This window comes from Calidris pugnax, unplaced genomic scaffold, assembly GCF_001431845.1.
Source record: "Calidris pugnax isolate Ruff unplaced genomic scaffold, ASM143184v1 scaffold133, whole genome shotgun sequence".
Taxonomy (NCBI): domain Eukaryota; kingdom Metazoa; phylum Chordata; class Aves; order Charadriiformes; family Scolopacidae; genus Calidris; species Calidris pugnax.
In genome coordinates, this window is record NW_015090977.1 from 3,524,477 (window position 1) to 3,550,251 (window position 25,775).

At 49.8% G+C, this 25,775-nt stretch overlaps 3 protein-coding genes and 1 long non-coding RNA gene across 9 annotated transcripts in view; 2 read left to right on the top strand and 2 right to left on the bottom strand.

Annotated features, from left to right (window-relative positions):
* The window catches only part of CRCP (CGRP receptor component), a 40,033-nt gene extending 35,102 nt beyond the window's left edge, over nucleotides 1-4,931 (bottom strand). The window contains exons 1-3 of the mRNA XM_014953106.1: nucleotides 4,792-4,931; nucleotides 4,317-4,456; nucleotides 1,268-1,487 (exon numbers count right to left, since the gene is read on the bottom strand). The gene's annotated coding sequence lies outside the window, so the exon portion shown is untranslated. The remainder of the gene's footprint in view (nucleotides 1-1,267; nucleotides 1,488-4,316; nucleotides 4,457-4,791) is intronic.
* Nucleotides 1,300-13,119, top strand: LOC106894458 (argininosuccinate lyase). Of its 2 annotated transcripts, none has more exons than XM_014953109.1 (16): nucleotides 1,300-1,350; nucleotides 2,982-3,176; nucleotides 4,012-4,095; nucleotides 4,423-4,479; nucleotides 4,735-4,832; nucleotides 5,481-5,558; nucleotides 6,014-6,091; nucleotides 6,231-6,283; nucleotides 6,635-6,697; nucleotides 6,919-7,033; nucleotides 7,682-7,766; nucleotides 7,941-8,000; nucleotides 8,258-8,341; nucleotides 11,826-11,906; nucleotides 12,271-12,377; nucleotides 12,879-13,119. In XM_014953109.1, exons 1-16 carry the CDS (start codon nucleotides 1,339-1,341, stop codon nucleotides 13,027-13,029), a joined length of 1,401 nt encoding a protein of 466 aa, XP_014808595.1. In that variant the 5' UTR covers nucleotides 1,300-1,338; the 3' UTR covers nucleotides 13,030-13,119. The 2 variants fall into 2 exon arrangements, with proteins under 2 accessions (XP_014808595.1, XP_014808597.1); XM_014953111.1 differs by lacking the exons at nucleotides 6,635-6,697; nucleotides 6,919-7,033; nucleotides 7,682-7,766; nucleotides 7,941-8,000; nucleotides 8,258-8,341 and adding exons at nucleotides 9,917-9,979; nucleotides 10,201-10,315; nucleotides 10,964-11,048; nucleotides 11,223-11,282; nucleotides 11,540-11,623.
* Nucleotides 10,319-25,771, bottom strand: LOC106894459. Of its 5 annotated transcripts, XR_001413264.1 has the most exons (11): nucleotides 25,670-25,771; nucleotides 25,316-25,455; nucleotides 24,834-24,925; nucleotides 21,925-22,043; nucleotides 19,735-19,924; nucleotides 18,844-18,983; nucleotides 18,050-18,187; nucleotides 15,831-16,021; nucleotides 14,868-14,987; nucleotides 11,207-11,276; nucleotides 10,319-11,054 (listed from the first exon to the last, which is right to left on the bottom strand). It is a non-coding gene; the product is annotated as an uncharacterized LOC106894459 (long non-coding RNA). The 5 variants fall into 5 exon arrangements; XR_001413265.1 differs by lacking the exon at nucleotides 11,207-11,276 and having other exon boundaries at nucleotides 24,834-24,922; XR_001413266.1 differs by lacking the exon at nucleotides 11,207-11,276 and having other exon boundaries at nucleotides 15,831-15,905.
* On the top strand, nucleotides 14,703-25,108 carry LOC106894456 (argininosuccinate lyase). The gene is made up of 17 exons (XM_014953104.1): nucleotides 14,703-14,802; nucleotides 14,888-14,941; nucleotides 16,877-17,071; nucleotides 17,733-17,816; nucleotides 18,154-18,210; nucleotides 18,787-18,884; nucleotides 19,533-19,610; nucleotides 19,892-19,969; nucleotides 20,392-20,444; nucleotides 20,879-20,941; nucleotides 21,205-21,319; nucleotides 21,953-22,037; nucleotides 22,212-22,271; nucleotides 22,529-22,612; nucleotides 22,875-22,955; nucleotides 23,204-23,310; nucleotides 23,747-25,108. The coding sequence occupies exons 2-17, from the start codon at nucleotides 14,930-14,932 to the stop codon at nucleotides 23,895-23,897; spliced, it is 1,401 nt and encodes a 466-aa protein (XP_014808590.1). The 5' UTR covers nucleotides 14,703-14,802; nucleotides 14,888-14,929; the 3' UTR covers nucleotides 23,898-25,108.
* Nucleotides 25,772-25,775: the final 4 nt, after the last annotated feature.

Sequence of the window (25,775 nt, forward strand, 5' to 3'; positions counted from 1 at the left end):
TAAGACAAGAAAAGCAGTTAAAATTAGGGATTTCAGAGTAGGAAGGAAGATGATCACAAAATGATCAAGCACCGTTTCCTAGCGTGAAAAGGAAAAGGAGGTAAGTTGTAGAACTGAGAGCAGAGCAGTAGAAAATGACAAGAGGGTCAGTTAGAAAGAAAATAACCCAAGAAAATGTGGACAAGAAAGTCGGAATATGTTTCCTGAGCTCTGGGAAAGGTTTGGACCATGCAGATGGAAACATATTATACTGTAGTAGCACACTCTGGAAGGTGAACCAGTAAGTGTTTTGCTTTCTGTGGAGCAGCTGCAGAAAAGTGCTCTGTGTCTGAGGAGTTAATGAAAAATTGGTGCTGAGCCATAGCTTTGCGAGTTGATGCTCCCAAAGGTCTCCTGTATCTTAAATCTGTTCTTTACTTCCATGATATTTAGGGTTTGATGAGTTTACCATATGGGCTATTTGCCAAGGCTGCTGGGCACAACCTCTCAGCCCATGGCCACAATCTGAGGCTCACAGGAGCCTCTTGGCAAGAATGACCCCATGCAACTGGTGACAGCAGGGAAGCCCCAAAGCTGGAGCTGCAGCATCCTTACAAGTGGGGTGAAAAGTCTCACTCCTACAGAAATGGGAAAAGAGCAACTAGTTCCCATCTGTTTTATTCTTGTGTATTTGCTGGGGTGGCAACAGGGACACAGCAACCATGATCACACCATCATGTCAATTACTGTCATATCAAAGACTACTCATTAGAGGGGTACAACATGGAGCGATGTGACTCCTTCACTACAAGAATATTCCCAGAAAGGGAGGTGAACTGTCAGGGAAACCCCACAGAAGTTACTCTGACACTACAGATAGACCTACCTAAAGCTACACCAATAACTTCACTAAAAAGCAACCTGAGAGCATCTCTCCCAACCCTCCTCATTGCACCAACCCTGCCTCCAAAGGAACTCCTCTCTCCGACTTGCTAATCATCCCCTGGTCGAGCAGGGGCCGGAGGCAAGAGAGAAGTGGGATGGGCAAAGGGGGCTGTGTGATGGGGGGGACCAGAGCGGGGCCGGTCCCGGGGGACACCCCGCCCCACCGGGGCGGGCCGAGCCTCCAACCCCGCTCCGAGGCATGTAAAAGCGGGGCGGCAGGACCGGGGAGCAGCGAGCGACCATCCGGGGCTGCGCGGCCGAGCAGGTGAGCGGGGCCGGGAGGGCAGCGGGGACCGGGAACCGGGACCGGGAACCGGGAGCAGGACCGGCGGCAGAGCCTCACCTCACCCCGCTGTTCCACAGGTTGCACCAGTTGCCAGGATCGCTGCACAAACGAGCAAAACGTCGTCCGAAATGGCAGCCGAGGTGAGGATGAACTTTGTTTCTCCAGCGGGGTGGTCTCGGGGTGCTCTGGCAGACGCAAACTCAACCGTGTGGTGATAACCCCAGCTCTGCAACCTGCCACGCTCATTGGGGTGCTTCTTGCTACTTGGTTTGGTTTCCTGGGGTTTAAATGGAGAAAGGGACAGCAAATGTATTTGCTGCAATATTTCTGACAACTCATCTCTGATTCTGGTGAAAATCCCCAGTAGTGAGGATAGACTCAGGTACCTCGGAGATCTACTGAGATACCTCCTCCCCATCCAAGCGCTTGGCTCCCAGCACTGGCCTTGCCTGACCCATTCCCTCTGCCGCTCACCCCAGGGGACTGGTTTCCCAGCCAGGAGCTGCAAAACTTCTGCTTTTTCAACTCTGATTCCCACCCCACAGCTCCTACTGACAAACCTGCTTCAAAACAGGTTGCCCAGAGAAGCTGTGGATGCCCCATCCCTGGAAGTGTTCAAGGCCAGGCTGGATGGGGCTTTGAGCAACCTGGTCTGGTGGGAGGTGTCCCTGCCCAGGGCAGGGGGGTTGGAACTCAATGATCTTGGAGGTCCCTTCCAACTCTGACCATTCTATGATTCTAAACCAGACCTCCCATGCCTACACCCTGCCCACGGTTGGACTTGAGGATCTTAAAGGTCTGTTTTCCAACCCAAAGAATTCTGTGATTTTATGATTCTCCTGCTCTCAGGTTCAGACAGTCTCTGGGGAAAGGGCTACTGGGCTCACCGGCCCCAGCCCTGCCGGACGGTGGCCACCGGCCCCGGGACCGGCCCCGGTCGCCGCCCGCTGTCCATGGTCCCGGTGCCGCGCTGCTTTGGAGACCTTCTGGGCGGGGGGGGAGAATTTGGGGCCGTGGGGCTTTTTCCTTTCCTTTTCATTTTACCCTAACATTCCTGCTGCTGAAAGGTACCCAGACCTCCCTTTCTGGATTCTGCACCTTAACCAGTTTTATGCTAATCTTATTGCCAAAGCTTGCGAGAACATCACGGACTCTGGAGATGCTTCAAACGGTAACTTCAAATGCTTCGTAGTTACAGGTCTGTTTTAGAGCACGTGGCTTGTTTTAGAGCTGTGGCCCCACACCTCTTTGTCAACCAAATATTTTCTTTTAGTCTCCCTAAAAGAGTGAGGTTTTATTAATTATTCTTTCAAGTCACAGTACTAGCTAGCACTATATCCCTCACTCCCTTACCCATTTTTCCCGTGCCAGGAGACTATCAAAGGGTGAGTGATCAGCAGCTCCTTTAAAAGAGAGATCCATGCTGATCTTGCACCATATGCCCTGATATTCAGTTTCAAGGACAGGACATACTCCCTCCGGAGTCTTGCAGAAGTAAAGTATCTTGGAGGATTCCTGAGCCAGATGTGACACCTAAATTCCAGTGACAGTGACATGTTCTTCACTTCTACAACTACTTGCCAAACTTCTTAAAAGTCCAGGGCTTTTATGCCTTTTCTTTGCTTTTTTTATGTACTTTTACAGCACAGAAAAAACCATGCCTGATTATGTCCTCAGTTTTACTTGGATAAAGAGTGGTACAGACATTAACTGCTTTTTAGGGAATATATCAGTAAGTTTTGAATATGCCTCTTCAATTCATTACTTGCAGGGGGATAAAATGATGGGAGGAAGGTTTGTCGGAAGCACAGATCCAATCATGGAGATGCTAAGTGCTTCCATTACCATTGATCAGAGACTGGCTGAAGTTGATATCCAGGGGAGCATGGCTTATGCCAAAGCCTTGGAGAAGGCTGGGATCCTAACTAAAACTGAGCTGGAGAAGATCCTGAGTGGCCTGGAAAAGGTATTTATTTCTTCATATCTGTCATGCATGCTGGAATGAATGGCTTCTTATCTGACAGCATCTGTAGTAGCCTCACTGAGTTGCCCTCAATACACTAGGAAGAATTCTGGGCAGGGGATCAATGCTCCAATTGCATCCCACTAAAGGCACCAAAGCCCAGCAGGATGGGAACCAGCTGACAAGCCCCCAGTGACAGCCTGGTGCTCTGGTGGGCACATTGTCAATGCTCATTATGGCAGCCCCACTGCCCCAGGGAGGTGTGCTCAGAGTGACCTGCCTGTTCTCATCCTCAGACTGAACATTCTCCAGGAATTGGTTCAGTATTAGTTAGGAACGTTCTTTTCTGCTGGCACTTGGGATCCTTTTGAGTCTGGCTGGCCGAAGTAGCAGAAGGCAATGCACAGCAATCTATAGGGGTGAAGAGAAGTCAGCACAAAGTGCTTTTTAAAAATATCCATTGTTGTTGCTCACACACCATGGACACTGGTGACTCTATACAATGTTCATATGGAAAAAACATTGTGGACAATGCTAAGGCAATCACTGACACATCAGCTCACTTTCCCATTGCATTGCTTAAAGGCTCCTATAGCCAGAACACCACAGGATCATCACAGTAGAGAGATGAATCCCACCAAGAGCAGTATAGAATATCAGGATATAGAAAGCAGCCAGCCTTGACCTGAAAGGACAGGAATGTCAGAGCTCACGTGAGACTGACCACTTCAATTTCCATTGGGACAGCAGAAGTTGGTATTGACTGGGGACAATTTCAGGCCTCATGTGCAGCAGGGTAACAGTAGTGGCTGACTGGTGTTTCTGCTGATGTTTGTAGATCTCTGAGGAATGGTCTAAAGGAGTCTTTGTGGTGACCCAAACTGATGAGGATATCCACACTGCCAACGAACGCAGACTAAAGGTTTGGGTCCTCTAACCTCTTGTTCCCGTTCCTCTGTAGCTAGATCTGCTTGACGTTAAGTGCGTGCACCTTTTCCCACTGTGAAATTCCTCCGGACCTTGTGGCACTGAAACCCCAGGTGCACAATCAAGTGTCTCCAAGACCCCTTTTACGGAAGAGGCACTGTACAAGCATAGAACCCAAACCTGCCCTTCCCCAGAAGAGATCCCATGGCTACTCACAGGATCCTAGAGCTGAGTCCCTTCCAGGCAGGGAGGAGATCTGCTCATGTGGAGACTCTTCCTTAGAGTACAGAGACACTGATAGAAATCCTCCTCTTGTCCTCAGGAGCTGATTGGTGAAATAGCTGGAAAGCTGCACACTGGAAGAAGCAGGAATGATCAGGTATGTACTGAATCTTTTTTTTTCCCTTTGTACTCCTCCCCCACCTCAGTTCAGGAGACCTCAGACCAGAACAGCTTTGGATGTCTTCCTGAAGAGCACAATATAGTGGCATTACCACATCAAAAAGATCAAATGATGAGAGGAAATGTGCTTTCCCATTACACAGAACAAGGAGGGGTTTACTTTGCAACAGAAGTGGCAAGTCACAAAGTATGTCATTGTTCCCCTTTACTGACCGTGGCCAATCTCACCCAGGTTGTGACTGACTTGAAGCTGTTCATGAAGAATTCCCTCTCTGTCATCTCCACTCACCTCCTGCAGCTCATTAAGACCCTGGTGGAACGCGCTGCCATGTAAGTCCTTTTCCGTATCCACAGCCTTGGCCTTGCAGGGGCAGGAGACTTCCAGGCTTGCTCTCTGACTGACACCAACCAGGGCAGCAGCAGGGTCTTCTGGGGAGGAAGTTACAGACAGGCAGGGGGTGACAGCACAGGGAAAGACAATGCACCCTCTTTCTCCACAGTTCACATCACACACCTTCCTCCTCCCCCAGTGTATCCCGGCAAAGGAACTAAGGTGGGAGGTCCACACAAGACTTTAGAAGACAACAAATCCACCTGAAGGAGTGGAGAACTTGAACATGTTTCAAGTTGCTACTTCTGAGAAAAGCTCGGCTGTGATAACTCCCTGTCTAACTCTCCTCCTCACCAATAACACTCCCAAGTGGTGGTGGACTGGGGAATCTCTGCCCGCCACAGAGATTACTGTTCCAGGCAACTTTCCAGGGAGGCCTAGGGCAGACACACCACACTGGAAGAACAGGAGATCTGAACCCCACCTAAGTGTGCTTTGGTAGCAGGTGACAGGCAGAGGAAGACATAAACCAGCTGCAGCACAACACAGGCTAAAGAAGTTCTCTTTGTGACCTTGACAGGAAACCCTGGAGTGTTCCTGCCACTGCCCTCCATCCTGCTCACCTCTTTCTCTCCTTTCACATGCAGAGAAATCGATGTTATCTTGCCCGGCTACACCCACCTGCAGAAAGCTCAGCCCATCAGATGGAGCCAGTTCTTGCTCAGGTAACCACCTTTCACACATGGCTGGAGGAAGCCTTCTCCACCCTTGGGGCCCTGCTCAGCTGGAGCCTAGATGCGCATCATCCTTTGAGGAGGCAGCTTGGGGTAGTGACAAACCAGTGGTAACCTTGCAAACTGGAACAGGAGCTCCCTGTGTTCCTGGGTGGCTCTGACCAACCTGGGACTCAAGCACTGAGTAGGCAGCAGATGCCAACTGCCTGTATGCTCCATCCTTTGGCCAGAGTTACACCTCAGCTAGTGGGATCACGTGGAGCAGCTTGTATGGCTGCTGGCTGTTCCACTTCCAAGGGCCTGAGTGCCCGGCCTTCACTTCAAGCCTCTTCTGTTTGAGAGGAGTTTCCAGGCTCCAGGCATGGCAGCATACTGCTTGGGAAGGAAAGTGATATTTTCTGACTTCAGGTGCTTCATCTCTCATGTCTTTTCACGCCCTTTCCCAGCCACGCTGTTGCTCTGACCCGTGATTCTGAGCGCCTGGGAGAGTTGAAGAAGAGGATCAATGTCTTGCCTTTGGGAAGGTAAGGTCTACAGTTTTTGTAATCAATGGGCCTTGCTCTGCAAAGTCTTTAGATGTGCCTTCCCTGCTTCCTCGAGTTTAGTTGTGGTTGGAGCGTGTAGGCTCTCATGCATGACTTGTGTTTCTTTCTCCCCTGACAGTGGTGCTCTGGCTGGAAACCCACTGGAAATTGACAGAGAGCTTCTGCGTAGTGGTAAATGTCTCCCTTTGATTGAGTGGCACAGGGCTACTTGTAATATCTAGGAAGGAGGGAAACATTCTTACATCTCCCAATGGCACAGTAATGCACTGTCCAGGAGCCAAAGCCTTTCTTTTTAAGGCTTCTTACTGCAATAAGTGAGGTGGGAGCAAGAAGAGGCACCTCTGCTCCATGCTGGGTGCCTGGGGCTAATAACCAAGGCCCCAGTCAGTGTAAGACTTAAGCACGTTTGTGTTCCTGGGACAAATGAAGGGCTCACAGTCACCTGCACGCTGGGGCATCCTGCTGCAGTCAGGTTCCAGTCATGCCAAGCCTGACCTCCTCTGTCCATCACCTTCCTTACAGAGCTGGACTTTGCTTCCATCAGCCTGAACAGCATGGACGCCGTTAGCGAGAGAGACTTTGTGGGTAAGCACAACTCAATCCCTTCTTCCCACCACTGTTTTAGAAGCTGGTCTCTTCTGAGACCTTCCCAGGGGACCTCCTTTAATAAGGGGACTGAAATCCCTCACTAGGAAGTATTTACACAGAAAATCTGTTTGCTCACGTTTAAATATGAGTCAGGGATCTCTGGGTTGTCAAGCAAACAAGCACCTTTTTCACCTGCTGATTCCCTGCCTTCTCTGCAGTGGAATTCCTCTCCGTTGCCACCCTGCTGATGATCCACCTTAGCAAGATGGCTGAAGATCTCATCATCTACAGCACCAGCGAGTTTGGATTTCTAACCCTCTCTGATACCTACTGGTAGGTTTCTGGATGCTGGGGAGTAATTCTCCTCAGCTTTTCTCACCTGGGAGAATGGAGACAGTGGTTGGGGTCTCCCTGCTGACACAGCATTAGAAAGCTGGCAGCAAAGCAGCCTTAAGGGTGAATATTCTTCAGTAATAACCACTTCTTTCTGATTCTGGTAACTCAACTAAGCATGCATTCAGCAGACACTCCTCCCCAGCAAGTGCTGGCAGAGACAACTTCCTCCTCTGCTGGGAATGCCAGCCAAAGCCCTCCCTTGACCAGCCGGATTTGCAATCCTAACAGACTTCCTGTCTCTGGCACAATCACAGCCCTCCCTCTCTGAGGCCACACCAACACTTTGGCTGCCCTGTTAATACCAACACTGGACGGGCTTGGAGGCAAACCTCCATTTTGCTTCCTCTTTGAGAGGTGGAGCTGTGTGATGGCTCTAGTAAAGACTGCAAAAGCAAAGGCTCTGTTTTGAGAAACATGAGAAATTCCACACACTCAGTTTTCCTACACCCTAGAAAGGTGTCCAGGGTACAGGGACGTATATCTCACCTTTGGAGGGCTGTACCAGTATGTTGCATCCCCTGTCTTATCCCATGTCTGTAAGACAGGGGTCTTACTCTCTGTTACACTCCAAACACTTTCTTTCAGCGCTGGCAGCAGCGTGATGCCTCAGAAGAAGAACCCCGACAGTCTGGAACTGATCCGCAGCAAAGCTGGCCGTGTGTTCGGACGGGTGAGCCTGATAAAGAAAGAAGTGGGATGGAGAAACCACTCATATCGGAGCTGAAGAATCTTGTTTCTTCTTGTCTCTGTGTACAGAAATGTGCCCAGTCTAGGGTCTGAGCCTCTGCTGGAGCAATATGCTTCTCTTCCTAGAACTAACTGCCTCACCTCTTTCTCTCTCCAGTTGGCTGCTATTCTCATGGTTCTCAAAGGACTTCCAAGCACCTACAACAAGGACCTGCAGGTAAAACACATGATGGGTTTCACTCCATTTCTCTGAGCAGACACAGCCCATTTCTGCTCTTCAGCAGTCTTGCCACTACATTTCCTTGCTTGTGTGCAGCACTGAGAAAGGGGCTGAGGCACGGCACGCTGCAGTTGACACCCGGTCATAGCAGGAGTCCTTGGGACAACATGCCTGCTCTGCTGGCTGGGCTGCTCTTGAGCTTTTGGGCTGCCTCAGGTTGACTTACAGCAATTTCCGTCTCTGTTCTCACACAGGAGGACAAGGAGGCCGTCTTTGATGTTGTGGACACCCTGAATGCTGTGCTCCAGGTTGCCACTGGAGTGATTTCTACCCTCCAGGTAAGGCTTCAGCCTCTCAGTATTGAATGTGGTTGGGGAGGCACAGTGGAGAACTTGAACATGTTTCAAGTTGCTACTTCTGAGAAAAGCTCGGCTGTGATAACTCCCTGTCTAACTCTCCTCCTCACCAATAACACTCCCAAGTGGTGGTGGACTGGGGAATCTCTGCCCGCCACAGAGATTACTGTTCCAGGCAACTTTCCAGGGAGGCCTAGGGCAGACACACCACACTGGAAGAACAGGAGATCTGAACCCCACCTAAGTGTGCTTTGGTAGCAGGTGACAGGCAGAGGAAGACATAAACCAGCTGCAGCACAACACAGGCTAAAGAAGTTCTCTTTGTGACCTTGACAGGAAACCCTGGAGTGTTCCTGCCACTGCCCTCCATCCTGCTCACCTCTTTCTCTCCTTTCACATGCAGAGAAATCGATGTTATCTTGCCCGGCTACACCCACCTGCAGAAAGCTCAGCCCATCAGATGGAGCCAGTTCTTGCTCAGGTAACCACCTTTCACACATGGCTGGAGGAAGCCTTCTCCACCCTTGGGGCCCTGCTCAGCTGGAGCCTAGATGCGCATCATCCTTTGAGGAGGCAGCTTGGGGTAGTGACAAACCAGTGGTAACCTTGCAAACTGGAACAGGAGCTCCCTGTGTTCCTGGGTGGCTCTGACCAACCTGGGACTCAAGCACTGAGTAGGCAGCAGATGCCAACTGCCTGTATGCTCCATCCTTTGGCCAGAGTTACACCTCAGCTAGTGGGATCACGTGGAGCAGCTTGTATGGCTGCTGGCTGTTCCACTTCCAAGGGCCTGAGTGCCCGGCCTTCACTTCAAGCCTCTTCTGTTTGAGAGGAGTTTCCAGGCTCCAGGCATGGCAGCATACTGCTTGGGAAGGAAAGTGATATTTTCTGACTTCAGGTGCTTCATCTCTCATGTCTTTTCACGCCCTTTCCCAGCCACGCTGTTGCTCTGACCCGTGATTCTGAGCGCCTGGGAGAGTTGAAGAAGAGGATCAATGTCTTGCCTTTGGGAAGGTAAGGTCTACAGTTTTTGTAATCAATGGGCCTTGCTCTGCAAAGTCTTTAGATGTGCCTTCCCTGCTTCCTCGAGTTTAGTTGTGGTTGGAGCGTGTAGGCTCTCATGCATGACTTGTGTTTCTTTCTCCCCTGACAGTGGTGCTCTGGCTGGAAACCCACTGGAAATTGACAGAGAGCTTCTGCGTAGTGGTAAATGTCTCCCTTTGATTGAGTGGCACAGGGCTACTTGTAATATCTAGGAAGGAGGGAAACATTCTTACATCTCCCAATGGCACAGTAATGCACTGTCCAGGAGCCAAAGCCTTTCTTTTTAAGGCTTCTTACTGCAATAAGTGAGGTGGGAGCAAGAAGAGGCACCTCTGCTCCATGCTGGGTGCCTGGGGCTAATAACCAAGGCCCCAGTCAGTGTAAGACTTAAGCACGTTTGTGTTCCTGGGACAAATGAAGGGCTCACAGTCACCTGCACGCTGGGGCATCCTGCTGCAGTCAGGTTCCAGTCATGCCAAGCCTGACCTCCTCTGTCCATCACCTTCCTTACAGAGCTGGACTTTGCTTCCATCAGCCTGAACAGCATGGATGCCATTAGTGAGAGAGACTTTGTGGGTAAGCACAACTCAATCCCTTCTTCCCACCACTGTTTTAGAAGCTGGTCTCTTCTGAGACCTTCCCAGGGGACCTCCTTTAATAAGGGGACTGAAATCCCTCACTAGGAAGTATTTACACAGAAAATCTGTTTGCTCACGTTTAAATATGAGTCAGGGATCTCTGGGTTGTCAAGCAAACAAGCACCTTTTTCACCTGCTGATTCCCTGCCTTCTCTGCAGTGGAATTCCTCTCTGTTGCCACCCTGCTGATGATCCACCTTAGCAAGATGGCTGAAGATCTCATCATCTACAGCACCAGTGAGTTTGGATTTCTAACCCTCTCTGATACCTACTGGTAGGTTTCTGGATGCTGGGGAGTAATTCTCCTCAGCTTTTCTCACCTGGGAGAATGGAGACAGTGGTTGGGGTCTCCCTGCTGACACAGCATTAGAAAGCTGGCAGCAAAGCAGCCTTAAGGGTGAATATTCTTCAGTAATAACCACTTCTTTCTGATTCTGGTAACTCAACTAAGCATGCATTCAGCAGACACTCCTCCCCAGCAAGTGCTGGCAGAGACAACTTCCTCCTCTGCTGGGAATGCCAGCCAAAGCCCTCCCTTGACCAGCCGGATTTGCAATCCTAACAGACTTCCTGTCTCTGGCACAATCACAGCCCTCCCTCTCTGAGGCCACACCAACACTTTGGCTGCCCTGTTAATACCAACACTGGACGGGCTTGGAGGCAAACCTCCATTTTGCTTCCTCTTTGAGAGGTGGAGCTGTGTGATGGCTCTAGTAAAGACTGCAAAAGCAAAGGCTCTGTTTTGAGAAACATGAGAAATTCCACACACTCAGTTTTCCTACACCCTAGAAAGGTGTCCAGGGTACAGGGACGTATATCTCACCTTTGGAGGGCTGTACCAGTATGTTGCATCCCCTGTCTTATCCCATGTCTGTAAGACAGGGGTCTTACTCTCTGTTACACTCCAAACACTTTCTTTCAGCGCTGGCAGCAGCGTGATGCCTCAGAAGAAGAACCCCGACAGTCTGGAACTGATCCGCAGCAAAGCTGGCCGTGTGTTCGGACGGGTGAGCCTGATAAAGAAAGAAGTGGGATGGAGAAACCACTCATATCGGAGCTGAAGAATCTTGTTTCTTCTTGTCTCTGTGTACAGAAATGTGCCCAGTCTAGGGTCTGAGCCTCTGCTGGAGCAATATGCTTCTCTTCCTAGAACTAACTGCCTCACCTCTTTCTCTCTCCAGTTGGCTGCTATTCTCATGGTTCTCAAAGGACTTCCAAGCACCTACAACAAGGACCTGCAGGTAAAACACATGATGGGTTTCACTCCATTTCTCTGAGCAGACACAGCCCATTTCTGCTCTTCAGCAGTCTTGCCACTACATTTCCTTGCTTGTGTGCAGCACTGAGAAAGGGGCTGAGGCACGGCACGCTGCAGTTGACACCCGGTCATAGCAGGAGTCCTTGGGACAACATGCCTGCTCTGCTGGCTGGGCTGCTCTTGAGCTTTTGGGCTGCCTCAGGTTGACTTACAGCAACTTCCATCTCTGTTCTCACACAGGAGGACAAGGAGGCCGTCTTTGATGTTGTGGACACCCTGAATGCTGTGCTCCAGGTTGCCACTGGAGTGATTTCTACCCTCCAGGTAAGGCTTCAGCCTCTCAGTATTGAATGTGGTTGGGGAGGCACATTCTGTGAGTAACACATGTAAGAGACTCTAGACTGTTCCTGAGCTGAAGGCTCTTCAGTGGCTCACCCATACTGCTCATTATGGCCCCCAACATCATCTAACATGTCCCAAAGGAGGAGCTGATGATAATGTCTCCTTCTGACCCACCTTTCTGCAGATCAACAAGGAGAACATGGAGAAGGCCCTGAGCCCTGAGATACTGTCGTCTGATCTGGCTCTCTACTTGGTTCATAAAGGAGTAAGTATCAGAGGAAGACCTGGAGCTCTGATTTCTTGGGATGCAGAATACTGCTCAGTGAAGGCCTGAGATGAGGCCTTCTGTTCTGTCCCCAGGTGACGAACAGTCTGGGTCAACAAACACGAAAGCTGGAAACCCATTCTTTACATGTATCCCAAGTAGTGGAACAGCTCCCAGGTGGACTAGGTAGTAATATACAGGTGGAGTTTTATCTCCCCTCTTCACACCCCAGAAAACCCAGGTTCAGGTTACATTGCCCTAAGTGAAAACAAGCCCAGCAAAAAAGACAGCACATCCATTTTTTCCTTTGAGGCTGCACCCCAGTTGCCTGGTCTCTGACTGCGGCCTCTCCTTCTCACTGCAGATGCCATTCAGACAAGCCCACACTGCCTCTGGGAAGGCCGTCCACCTCGCCGAGTCTAAAGGCACCACCATCAACAATCTCAGCCTGGAAGATCTGAAGAGCATCAGGTTTGTATCATGGTTATTTTGCCATGACTCCCCTCAACAGAAAGGTGTCAACCTCCCTTCATATGGGCCTCCTTATGGTGTCCCTCCTCAAAATGCCTGGGCCAGACAGCACCCCAAAATCCTCCTGGCCTGCATTTCAATGCTGCTACTGCTGGGTCTGAAGTAACTGAAGGGGGACAACATCACTACCAAGGGGCTCCACCAGGGCATGGGCAGCAGCTGTACGGAGGGACTGGAAGAAACTCATGCCCTGACCTGGAGGCACCAGCCCTACACAGGACTTTGGCTCCAAACTTCCTCACTCTCCCCTCAGACCTGACTCTTTGCTCTGCCACAAGCAGCTCCTGCCAGGCACTAGAAGTGCAGAAGCGGGGCTGCAAGAGGCCTTTCCCCTCAGAAAAAGGCTCTGTCTCCAATTCCTCACCTTCTCTGCAGGCCATGTAAAGCCAGCCCACAGCACCCAGCGCTCTCCACTGACACCTCTTCTCTTTGCCTCCCCAGCCCCCTGTTTGGCAGCGACGTCTCCCAGGTCTTCAACGTCGTCAACAGCGTGGAGCAGTACACGGCCATGGGTGGCACCGCCAAGAGCAGCGTGACTGCCCAGATCGAGCAGCTGAGAGAGCTGCTGAAGAAGCTGAAGGAACAAGCTTAGAGTGTGGGGAGATATCCCGTGGATGCAGCGTTGTGCCTATCACACTAATCTGGAATTAATAAACACTGTGTTGTATGTAGTTCACTGAAACTCCTGTCTTGCGTCTTTCTTCATAGGGGCAAAATTGAGCTGGGCTTCCTCAGCCCTCTTGAGGCTTGGGGCAATGCTCACTGGTGTGAAAGATTGAGGGCTTTACCCTCCCTGGCAGTGGAGCTGGTTTATGGGGTGTTCAAGCTCTTGGGGGCTGGTAGGTAGAGAGCAGCAGGAGTGTCTGTCTACAACAAGAGACTTGAAAATGTGTCTCTTGAATGGGAGGTTGGAGGACTACGGAAATGATGGTCCCTTTGTACTCAGCACCACCCAGCAGTGAGAACAGACCTCAAATACTGTGTTCAGTTTTGGGCCCCTCACAACAAGAAGGACACAGCAGCAACCTTGTGTCTTTCAACGGATGAAAACGTTTGATTAAACAAACTCTTGAAACATTATTCTCCGCTATTGTTCTGCAGTGATTTCAGGATGGAATATGCCTGCTACTTGATTCAAAAGGCAGAGAAGGAACAGTTGTCTACAGGGAAGGTGGGGCAATTTTCATTAAACACTAGACCTGCTTGAACCTGTAGCACAGCAGCACTAGTTTTGTCACGGACAATCTCTTTTCTGCCACAGCATTTTAAAGCTGGAGTTTTGCTCAGCACCCTACCCTCCATGCTGATGCAGCAACATGGTATTGACTCAGTCCTGCAAGACTCTGTAACCCACGCAGGTAATGGCAGTAGCACAAGCATTGCCTCACCACGTTTAGTTTAAGGGCTGTAGCACAGACAGTACAAATGGCCATGAGCTAAATCTCTGCCATTAACAAAGTACCCCAGGAGACAAAAAGTGCTCTCATCCTACCTTTGTAGCATTTGTGCTTTAAACACATGGGAGAACCAGCAACAGAACTTCCCTTTCTTCAACACTTCCCCCCAACATCAGCCTCCCACTATTCTGGCCCTAAACCTGATCTGTTCTCCTGGCATTTAAAGAACAGCACGTTTCAATGGGCACTCCACAAACCTCCTCTGTGTTTGCTCTGTTAACTTCCTGCTGTGTTTCTGTTTTGGCACCCGTGTCTCACTCTCCAGATAGGTTTGCTGTGGCCAGGAAATCACTTAGGCACACTTAGCTGATAGAGGAAAGGAGCAAGAGTGTGAGAAGCAGAGAATTAATAGTTGGCTATGAATCCAGATTGAGAATTTGAGCCTTGTCCTGGACCGATACTGGAAACCCAGACTTGCTCATTCAGGCTGTGTAGCCAGAAGCTGCCTGATGCTGGCCATGTCACTCATCCTGTGTCCTCTACGCTACAGAAAGCAGCAATCCTGCTGTGCCCTTCATCTTCAACTCAGAAAGAGGATGAACAGCAGGACAAAAAATATCAGAGAGGTGGACTAGCTCCTTTCCGACCTGAATTATCCTACAGTCCTGAGCCAGCAGTGCTGGTTAAAGAGCAGAAAAAGCCAAAAGGGGACAAGAAAAGTGGGATGCACTTCCTGCACTCGCTCAAAGGCTCTGACGGTGCACAGAGGAAAAAATACGCCGTAGCAGCACACTCCCTCAGGCACAGCAGTACGAAGGGAAGGGGGGGACCGGAGCGGGGCCGGTCCCGGGGGACACCCCGCCCCACCGGGGCGGGCCGAGCCGCCAGCCCCGCTCCGAGGCGTGTAAAAGCGGGGCGGCGGGACCGGGGAGCAGTGAGCGACCAGCCGGGGCTGCGTGGCCGGGAAGGTGAGCGGGGCCGGGAGGGCGGCGGGGACCGGGAACCGGGACCAGGACCGACGGCAGAGCCTCACCTCACCCCGCTGTTCCACAGGTTGCACCGGTTGTCGGGATCGCTGCACAAACGTCGTCCGAAATGGCAGCCGAGGTGAGGATGAACTTTGCTTCTCCGGCGGGGTGGTCTCGGAGGTGTCCTGGCAGACGTCAGCAAAACTGAGTTAAAATCTGAATTCCTGCCGTTGCCTTCAGGCTTTTCCCCGAGAGACACCAATAACCGATGCGTTTCATTCCCACCGACTCGCGTTTAGGCAGGAGGTATTTTACAGGAGCTTGTGTAAACATTTCTATGTACAAAAGCTGCATTTTCAGTTTCCATGCCTGTAGGTGAGACGTGACTAGTCATCTCGGCCAGTCACGCTTTCTGCCTCCCGAATGGCTACTGCAGCCCTGGCCTCCTGTGCTCTGGGTTGCAGAGAAGGGCCCATCAGCTGTCAGCCTGTACTAGCCACTTCTCTAGTCCTGGAGCTAGCTAAAGTTAATCTTTCAGTTTTGATTTCCCGACTGCAAATGTATCTGTTGCAATGTTTCTCCTACCTCTTCCTCTGGTAGAAACCCTTAATACTGAAGATGTATCTAGATGGACCTGTTCCCCATTCAAACGCTTAGCTCTGGTACTGGCCTTTAATTTAGCATCCTGTGGGGGCCAGATGCATGATGAGGACCTCTAACGCTTCTCTTTTTCAATTCTGATTCCCCCCTCTGCCTTCCCTCAGCTTTCTGACAAAGTTGCCCTAAGGATATCAGGAAGAAATTTTTTACTATGAGGGTGGTGAGACACTGGAACAGGTTGCCCAGGGAAGTTGTGGATGCCCCATCCCTGGAAGTGTTCAAGGCCAGGCTGGATGTGGCCTTGAGCAACCTGCTCTAGTGGGAGGTGTCCCTGCCCAGGGCAGGGGGGTTGGAACTAGATGATCTTTGAGGTCCCTTCCAACCCTAACCATTCTATGATATCAAAAACCACGTGCCTATGCTCTTACCTCTGTAGGCTCTCTCCTGCTGTCCTCTCAGGCGTGTTGGTTCAGCGGGGATCGGCAGACGCGTGGAGACGGTCACTAGGGAAAGTGACTGGTGTTTCTAAGGTTACTCAACAGTGCTTTGTCTGGGTAACGAAGCCCTGGCACAGATAAGTTTGCAAACTGTTGGGCCAGGTTCTTGCTGTCCACGGTAGCTACAGTGTACAACAGCAGGAGAAGAGACCCACAGGGGTGTTGAAATAATCAAGTACATTCATATTTAGGCCCTTCCCCTTCCTTTAAATGTTCTCCCATTTCTTTTTTCATGCCTGCCAGCATTGCTTCTGAAATCTTGGATAAGTTGTAAAGTCTCTGCACGAGTAAAATTCCTACCCATTCCAGTGCACGTTTGCCAGAGTTAGGGCTTCAGGGGGCTACCTGGGCAAGCAAAAAAGCTTCTGATCAAGTGACATACCTCACTATTCACTAGTGAAGCCACTGAATCAGTGGTGAAAAAAGCTTACACAAGCCCTGCTGTGATGCGTGGCTGGAATTGTGTACCTGTCCTTGGTCACCCAGTGAAGTAGCAACGTAGATGACACATTCAAGTGTGTGAGGTTACTGTATGAATCTTGGTTTATGTAGAAAAACAACCTTTGTTCCTGTGCATATTAAAACCTTCTTTTTGTTGATTTATTTTCCTAAACATTCCTGATGCTAAAAGGTACCCAGACCTCCCTTTCTGGACTCTGCACCTTAACCAGTTTTATGCTAATCTTATGCCAAAGCTTGCAAGCACACCATGGACTCTGGAGATGCTTGAGAGATTCCTAAGACCAACCTGACACCTCAAGTGCTAAATAATAGTGACAGTAGCGTGTTCTCCACCTCTTCAACTACTTGCCAAAGGACCTGAAACCCAAGGGCCTTTCTGATCAGTGCTAACCAAGCTGAAAAGACATAGTTGAACATGGCCTTTATATTGGATAAGCAGATCACTGGATGTTACACACATAGGACTATAATGGAAGTTATTACACCTTTTTAATTTGCTTCTTCCTCTCTCTCAGGGGAATAAACTGTGGGGAGGAAGATTCAGTGGAAGCACAGATCCAGTCATGGAGATTCTCAACGCTTCCATTACCATTGATCAGAGACTGGCTGAAGTTGATATCCAGGGGAGCATGGCTTATGCCAAAGCCTTGGAGAAGGCTGGGATCCTATCTAAAACTGAGCTGGAGAAGATCCTGAGTGGCCTGGAAAAGGTATTTATTTCCTTCACAAACTATCATGCATGCTGGAATGAATAGCTTCTTATCTGACAGCATCTGTAGTAGCCTCCCTTTTTGCTATATGAAAAAGCATCCTTTAATGTCCTCATGTCCTGTTCCTTAGATCTAGGTATGTGCTGAAGATCTTTGTGAAAGGGAATGATGTACTAAATCATGGACATTTTGAGTCTGGCTGCCCGAGTTAGTAGGAGGCAATGCACAGCAATCTATAGGGGTGAAGAGAAGTCAACACAAAGCGCTTTTAAAGAATATCCATTGTTGTTGCTCACCCACCACGGACACTGGTGACTCTATACAATACTTGTATAGAAAAAACATTGTGGACAATGCTAAGGCAATCACTGACATTTTCAGCTCACTTTCCCATTGCATTGCTTAAAGCCTCCTATAGCCAGAACACCACAGGATCATCACAGTAGAGAGATGAATCCCACCAGGAGCAGTATAGAATATCAGGATATAGGAAGCAGCCAACCTTGACCTGAAAGGACAGGAATGTCCGAGCTCACGTGAGACTGACCACTTCAATTTCCATTGGGACAGCAGAAGTTGGTATTGACTGGGGACAATTTCAGGCCTCATGTGCAGCAGGGTAACAGTAGTGGCTGACTGGTGTTTCTGCTGATGTTTGTAGATCTCTGAGGAATGGTCTAAAGGAGTCTTTGTGTTGAAACAAAGCGATGAGGATATCCACACTGCCAACGAACGCAGACTAAAGGTTTGGGTCCTCTAACTTCTTGTTCCCTTTCTTGTAGTTAAATCTGCTTGATGATAACTGCATGCACCTCCTTCCTACTGTGAAATTCCTCTAGACCTTGTGCCACTTCAACCTTATGGCACAATCAAGTGTCTCCAAGACCCCTTCTTTGGAAGAGGGTTTTTATTATGCATTTTGTACAAGCATAGAACCCAAACCTGCCCTTCCCCAGAAGAGATCCCATGGCTACTCACAGGATCCTAGAGCTGAGTCCCTTCCAGGCAAGGAGGAGATCTGCTCGTGCAGTTTCCTCCTTAGAGTAAAGAGACACTGATAGAAATCCTCCTCTTGTCCTCAGGAGCTGATTGGCGACATAGCTGGAAAGCTGCACACTGGAAGAAGCAGGAATGATCAGGTATGTATGTACGTACCAATAAAACTGGTTGTTTTTCCTCCTTCCATTCCTCCCCCACTCCAGTTCCTTAATCAAATTTTTTTATGCCATCTTTCACATGCCCTGACATTCTCCAGCATGTACTCCCTGGGGCTTTATACTAGTGACAGTGCTATGACTCATCCACGCAGGGGAATGGGTTCTCAGGATGCCTTCCCAGTGGTAAAAGGCCACAAACTTCCACTGACATCCTTTTGAAAGCTGACAGAAACCATGACTTTACTGGCTGGGTGCCGTGCATCTTTCAGGATCAGTCCTTCTACTGATGACCAATTTGTATCAGTTGGGGACTTTCTGATCCAAAGTTGACAATACCCAAAACACTGAAAAGAATGGGCTTTGGTTCTGTTCATGGAAAGCAAGATACAGCAGCTTTCACAAATCAGTGACCAGGGACACATCTGGTAAGAGAAAGATACCCCTTCCCATCACATAGAAGAAGGAGGGGATAACTCTGCCAAGGCTTTCTGCTGAACAATATTTGGTAACAAAGTATGTCACATTCTGCTTTGACTGACCATGGCCAATCTCACCCAGGTTGTGACTGACTTGAAGCTGTTCATGAAGAATTCCCTCTCTGTCATCTCCACTCACCTCCTGCAGCTCATTAAGACCCTGGTGGAACGCGCTGCCATGTAAGTCCTTTTCCGTATCCACAGCCTTGGCCTTGCAGGGGCAGGAGACTTCCAGGCTTGCTCTCTGACTGACACCAACCAGGGCAGCAGCAGGGTCTTCTGGGGAGGAAGTTACAGACAGGCAGGGGGTGACAGCACAGGGAAAGACAACGCACCCTCTTTCTCCACAGTTCACATCACACACCTTCCTCCTCCCCCAGTGTATCCTGGCAAAGGAACTAAGGTGGGAGGTCCACACAAGACTTTAGAAGACAACAAATCCACCTGAAGGAGTGGAGAACTTGAACATGTTTCAAGTTGCTACTTCTGAGAAAAGCTCAGCTGTGATAACTCCCTGTCTAACTCTCCTCCTCACCAATAACACTCCCAAGTGGTGGTGGACTGGGGAATCTCTGCCCGCCACAGAGATTACTGTTCCAGGCAACTTTCCAGGGAGGCCTAGGGCAGACACACCACACTGGAAGAACAGGAGATCTGAACCCCACCTAAGTGTGCTTTGGTAGCAGGTGACAGGCAGAGGAAGACATAAACCAGCTGCAGCACAACACAGGCTAAAGAAGTTCTCTTTGTGACCTTGACAGGAAACCCTGGAGTGTTCCTGCCACTGCCCTCCATCCTGCTCACCTCTTTCTCTCCTTTCACATGCAGAGAAATCGATGTTATCTTGCCCGGCTACACCCACCTGCAGAAAGCTCAGCCCATCAGATGGAGCCAGTTCTTGCTCAGGTAACCACCTTTCACACATGGCTGGAGGAAGCCTTCTCCACCCTTGGGGCCCTGCTCAGCTGGAGCCTAGAAGTGCATCATCCTTTGAAGGGGCCCCCCAGGTTGGTGATAAACCAGTGCTAACCTTGCAAACTGGAACAGGCTCTCCCTGTGTTCCTGGGTGGCGCAAGCACTGAGTGGGCAGCAAATGCCAACTGCATCCTTTTGCCAGAGTTGCCTCTTGGTCCTTGTGACTTTTTCTGACCTCAGGTGCTTCATCTGTCTTGATGTTTTCTTCCTAGCCATGCTGTTGCACTGACCCGTGATTCTGAGCGCTTGGGAGAGGCGAAGAGGAGGATCAATGTCTTGCCTTTAGGAAGGTAACGTTTCCTTTCTGTGTAATCCCTGAGCCTCACTTTGCTGTGTGAAATGGCTAAGAGGCAGATCTTTACATCCCCTGAACCACTAGTGCTGGTATGCCATCCGTGCTGCAGAGCTGTGAGGGCACAACCCTTGCTTCTCTCACCAAAGAGAAGATTCCTCACCACAGATCCTGTTCTTCTCCCTCCTTGAAATCAAGAACTACAAGGTTTTCATCAAGCAAACCTTCTTCTTTGGAAGGGAACTTCTGGTTTACTCAAGAGTTGAGGGTTTGCTGAGCCAAAGGCCACTCTGTGTGACACCAGTATGAACCGAGGGAGGGAAGCCTTCAGAGAGGTGTGATTACTGCCTGCTAGAGCTCAATTTTGGTTGGAGTGTGCAGACTCTCATGCATAACTTGTGTTTCTTTCTTCCCTGGCAGTGGTGCTCTGGCTGGAAACCCACTGGAAATTGATAGAGAGCTTCTGCGTAGTGGTAAATGTCTTCCTATGACTGAGAGACACAGGGCTACTCATCATATCTCAGAGTTGGGGAAGCATTGATACATTGTCCTGATGTTATTTTGGATGTGTTGCAGCACCTTAACATAGGGATGGAGGGTAATATAATACTAAAAATGAGTATGATCTGATGCTCAGTGAAACAGGTGGGAGGCAGCTCCTAATGACTCAGAAAGCCAGAAGGCTTTTTACTACTGAGACAGCAGATGCCTGTAGAGTGGGAGTATAAACAGAACCGCCTCTGCTGCACACTGGCTGCCTGGGGTTAATAACAAACCCCTGCTCAGCACATTTGTGTTCCTGGGACAAATGAAGGGCTCACAGTCACCTGCACGCTGGGGCATCCTGCTGCAGTCAGGCTCCAGTCATGCCAAGCCTGACCTCCTCTGTCCATCACCTTCCTTACAGAGCTGGACTTTGCTTCCATCAGCCTGAACAGCATGGATGCCATTAGTGAGAGAGACTTTGTGGGTAAGCACAACTCAATCCCTTCTTCCCACCACTGTTTTAGAAGCTGGTCTCTTCTGAGACCTTCCCAGGGGACCTCCTTTAATAAGGGGACGGAAATCCCTCACTAGGAAGTATTTAAGTATTAAAGGTCCCTTCCAATGTAGACAATTCTGATTTTTATACAGAAAATCTCTTTGCTCACGTTTAAATATGAGTCAGGGCTCTCTGGGTTGTCAAGCAAACAAGCACCTTTTTCACCTGCTGATTCCCTGCCTTCTCTGCAGTGGAATTCCTCTCTGTTGCCACCCTGCTGATGATCCACCTTAGCAAGTTAGCTGAAGATCTCATCATCTACAGCACCAGTGAGTTTGGATTTCTAACCCTCTCTGATGCTTACAGGTAGGTTTCTGGTCTCTGGACAAAGAGCCCTTCCCTCAGTCCTCACTCCAGAGCTATCCTCACCTGGGATAATGAAACAGTGGTTGGGGTCTCCCTGCTGAGCGAGGCTGACACAGCATTAGAAAGCTGGCAGAAAGGCAGCCTTAGGGTGAATACTCCTCCAAAATGACCACTTATTTCTGCATTCAGCAGATGTTCCTCCCCAGCAAATGCTGGCAGAGACAACTTCCTCCTCTGCTGGGAATGCCAGCCAAAGCCCTCCCTTGACCAGCCGGATTTGCAATCCTGACAGACTTCCTGTCTCTCGGAGTGGCACAATCAGAGCCCTCCCTCTCTGAGTTCACAGCAACACTTAGGGAAGCATGTTGATATGAGCTATGGAGAGGCTGGTGGGGAGCCTCCTTTTTGCTTCCTCTTTGAGAGGTGGGGCTGTGTGGTGGCTCCAGACAAGACTGTAAAATCAAAGGTTCTGTTTTTGAGAAACATGAGAAACTCGGATCACAGCTGTCCTTCACCCTAGAAAGGTGAAGTACAGGAAGTACCTTGGAGAACTGGACCAGTATGCTGCATGACCTGTGTCAATAGGCACTGGGGGTCTCACTCACTGTTAGAGTCCAAACACCTTTTTTTCAGCACTGGGAGCAGCCTGATGCCTCAGAAGAAGAACCCCGACAGCCTGGAACTGATCCGCAGCAAAGCTGGACGTGTGTTCGGACGGGTGAGCCTGATAAAGAAAGAAGCAGGATGGGAAAACTGTTCATTCCGGGGCTGCAGAATCTTGTTTCTTCTTGTCTCTGTGTACAGAAATGTGCCCAGTCTAGGGTCTGAGCCTCTGCTGGAGCAATATGCTTCTCTTCCTAGAACTAACTGCCTCACCTCTTTCTCTCTCCAGTTGGCTGCTATTCTCATGGTTCTCAAAGGACTTCCAAGCACCTACAACAAGGACCTGCAGGTAAAACACATGATGGGTTTCACTCCATTTCACTGAGCAGACACAGCCCATTTTTGCTCTTAAGCAGTCTTGCCACTACATTTCCTTGCTTGTGTGCAGCACTGAGAAAGGGGCTGAGGCACGGCACGCTGCAGTTGGCACCCAGCCATAGCAGAAGTCCCTGGGACAACATGCCTGCTCTGCTGGCTGGGCTGCTCTTGAGCTTTTGGGCTGCCTCAGGTTGACTTACAGCAACTTCCATCTCTGTTCTCACACAGGAGGACAAGGAGGCCGTCTTTGATGTTGTGGACACCCTGAATGCTGTGCTCCAGGTTGCCACTGGAGTGATTTCTACCCTCCAGGTAAGGCTTCAGCCTCTCAGTATTGAACGTGGTTGGGGAGGCATATTCTGTGAGTAAAACACAGAAGAGAGCTCTAGACTGTTCCTGAGCTGAAGGCTCTTCAGTGGCTCACCCATACTGCTCATTCTGGCCCCTAATGTTAGTTGGTCAGAGGGTCCTTTAAAGCCAGGTCCCTTCTAGATGATGTCCCCTCATGGTGACCACTATAGTGTCCCCAGGCAGGAGCTTATGACAACGTACCCTCTGACCCTCCTTTCTGCAGATCAACCAGGAGAACATGGAGAAGGCCCTGAGCCCTGAAATGCTGTCTACTGATCTGGCTCTCTACTTGGTTCGTAAAGGAGTAAGTATCAGAGGAAGACTTGGAGCTGTGATTTCTTGGGATGCAGAATACTGCTCAGTGAAGGCCTGAGATAAGGCCTTCTGTTCTGTTCCCAGGTAATGTTCATTCTGGGTCACCAAACCTGGATTCACATGGCATTGCCCTGAGTGAAAACAAGCCCACAAAAAAAGACAGCACATCTATATTTTCTTTTGAGGCTGTACCCCAGTTGCCTGGTCACTGACTGTGGCCTCTCCTTCTCACTGCAGATGCCATTCAGACAAGCCCACACTGCCTCTGGGAAGGCCGTCCACCTCGCCGAGTCTAAAGGCACCACCATCAACAATCTCAGCCTGGAAGATCTGAAGAGCATCAGGTTTGTATCATGGTTATTTTGCCATGACTCTCCTCAACAGGCAGGTGTCAGCCGCCCTTTACATGGGCCTTCCTGGCTGCTACTGCTGGGCCTGAAGTAACTGAACGGGGACAACATCACTACCAAGTGGCTCCACCAGGGCATGGGCAGCAGCTGTACGGAGGGACTGGAAGAAACTCATGCCCTGACCTGGAGGCACCAGCCCTACACAGGACTTTGGCTCCAAACTTCCTCACTCTCCCCTCACACCTGACTCTTTGCTCTGCCACAAGCTCCTGCCAGGCCCTAGAAGTGCAGAAGCAGGGCTGCAAGACGCCTTTCCCCTCAGAAAAAGGCTCTTTCTCCAATCCTCCAATCACCCTCTCTGCAGGCCACGTAAAGCCAGCTCACAGCACCCAGTGCTCTCCACTGACACCTCTTCTCTTTGCCTCCCCAGCCCCCTGTTTGGCAGCGACGTCTCCCAGGTCTTCAACGTCGTCAACAGCGTGGAGCAGTACACGGCCATGGGTGGCACCGCCAAGAGCAGCGTGACTGCCCAGATCGAGCAGCTGAGAGAGCTGCTGAAGAAGCTGAAGGAACAAGCTTAGAGTGTGGGGAGATATCCCGTGGATGCAGCGTTGTGCCTATCACACTAATCTGGAGTTAAACACTGTGTTGTATGTAGTTCACTGGCTTTATTCTGAGGTGCTTTATTGAACTGGGGTTCCCCAGCCCTCTTGAGGCTCTGGGCAATGTTCACTGGTGTGTGACCCTGGCAGTGAGGCTGGGCTGTGGAGTGTAAAGTTCTAGGGCCCCAATAGGTAGAGAGTAGCAAGAGTGTCAGTGCATATATTGAAGGTGCATATATGTTCATATATGCTGCTTGTGTGTGTCCACATAAAGAGATGCTCGGTACAACATCTGCAACACACTCCACATATCCAGCTATCAGTGCCTTCCTCTGCCTTCTTTCTAGCAGGAAAAAAAATCTGCTCACCTCTGGCACTGGAACTTGGCCAACAGGTCAAACCACAGGTCATGCCAGTCTCTCACAAAATCACATTTGTCTCTGATTCACTCCAAAGCACAGAGCTGCAAGGTCCCAGGTCCAGCTCCTTCCTCTGTGTGACAAGTGCCCTGACTTGCCTCCAAGCTTGCTGGTGCAGAGTGTTTTTCAAAAAAATCCTTCACATTGCATTGCTGTTGCCTCTTAGAAAAATCATTTACCATCTTTACTTCTGTCCTTACAGAAGTAAAATCAGAACAAAGACCAGGAAAAGTCTTACTTCGGGAATGAAGTGCCAGGAAGTTCCTGAGTCCACTCCTGCTTATAAACCATGTTTCTCTGGTTTAGCACATTCATCTCGCTTTCCAGCTACGTTAGCTGCAGCAAGGAAATCAGTTATGTACACTTCATTCATGTGGAGAGGCAACAGCCAACACCAACAGACTCAGAAGACGAGATTATCTCCCCCTCCCTAGCTCATGGTTCTTTTAATTCCTTACATAAACTTTTTCCCTGTTTTTTCATTCTGGGTCAGTACCTTCACACGTCTCAGCTGACTCGACAGTCGCGTGTTCCTGGTCACCACTGTTCAGCATCTTGGGAGTCAGTGCTGAGTAATGTGGGGCCCTGCTGATTGAAAAAAGAAGGTGGTTTTAGCAGATTATCACATCTCAATCTCTTGCTTAAATAAATAGTTCATAGTCATTGCTAGTCCCCATTCAACCTTCCATTTCTCTGCTATTCTTCTGTGTCCCCAAGCCTTTCATTGTTCTGCAATAAACTGAGCTGTTGCTTCTGTAATTGAATCATGTACAGCATGACTGACAGCTGCTTATTGCACATGGAGGTACATGTTCTCATCCAGGGAACGGGATGTAAAATTAACTTACAGTAACTGTACTGTACAATTAAAATTAATCCAATGCCATTTCCTTCCTCCCTTGCCCTGGGACACTTTTCTCCATCCTGCTTTATTCCTAATGAAGTTCTGGGGGATGTGGACTGAATAGGAAATGTTACCATGCTCCACAGATGAGTCCAGTTGTGGTTTTCTAACGCAGAGATCATCCCCCTGCCTGGTCCCAAGATGCCATCTGGTCATCAGTGCTCTTTTTTGGCATTTCCAGTAACTCCTTGCCCTCCTGCTTCAATGAGTGACTCTGAAAATAAACAAAAGTAAGCAAGTAAAGGAATCGTAGAATGGTTTAGGCTGGAAAGGACCTTAGAGATCATCCAGTCCCACCCCCTGCCCTGGGCAGGGACACCTCCCACCAGAGCAGGTCCCTCAAAGCCCCATCCAGCCTGTCCTTGAACCCCTCCAGGGATGGGGCAATAAATAAAATATAATGAAAGAAATAAATAAATGAAACACACCCACAGCAGAAATCCAGCAACGCTGGACACAGCCCGACCCCTCCAAGTGTCTTTACCTCAGGCCACCCACGGCTCGGGCTGCGCCACAGTCCCTCCCTGCGGGGCG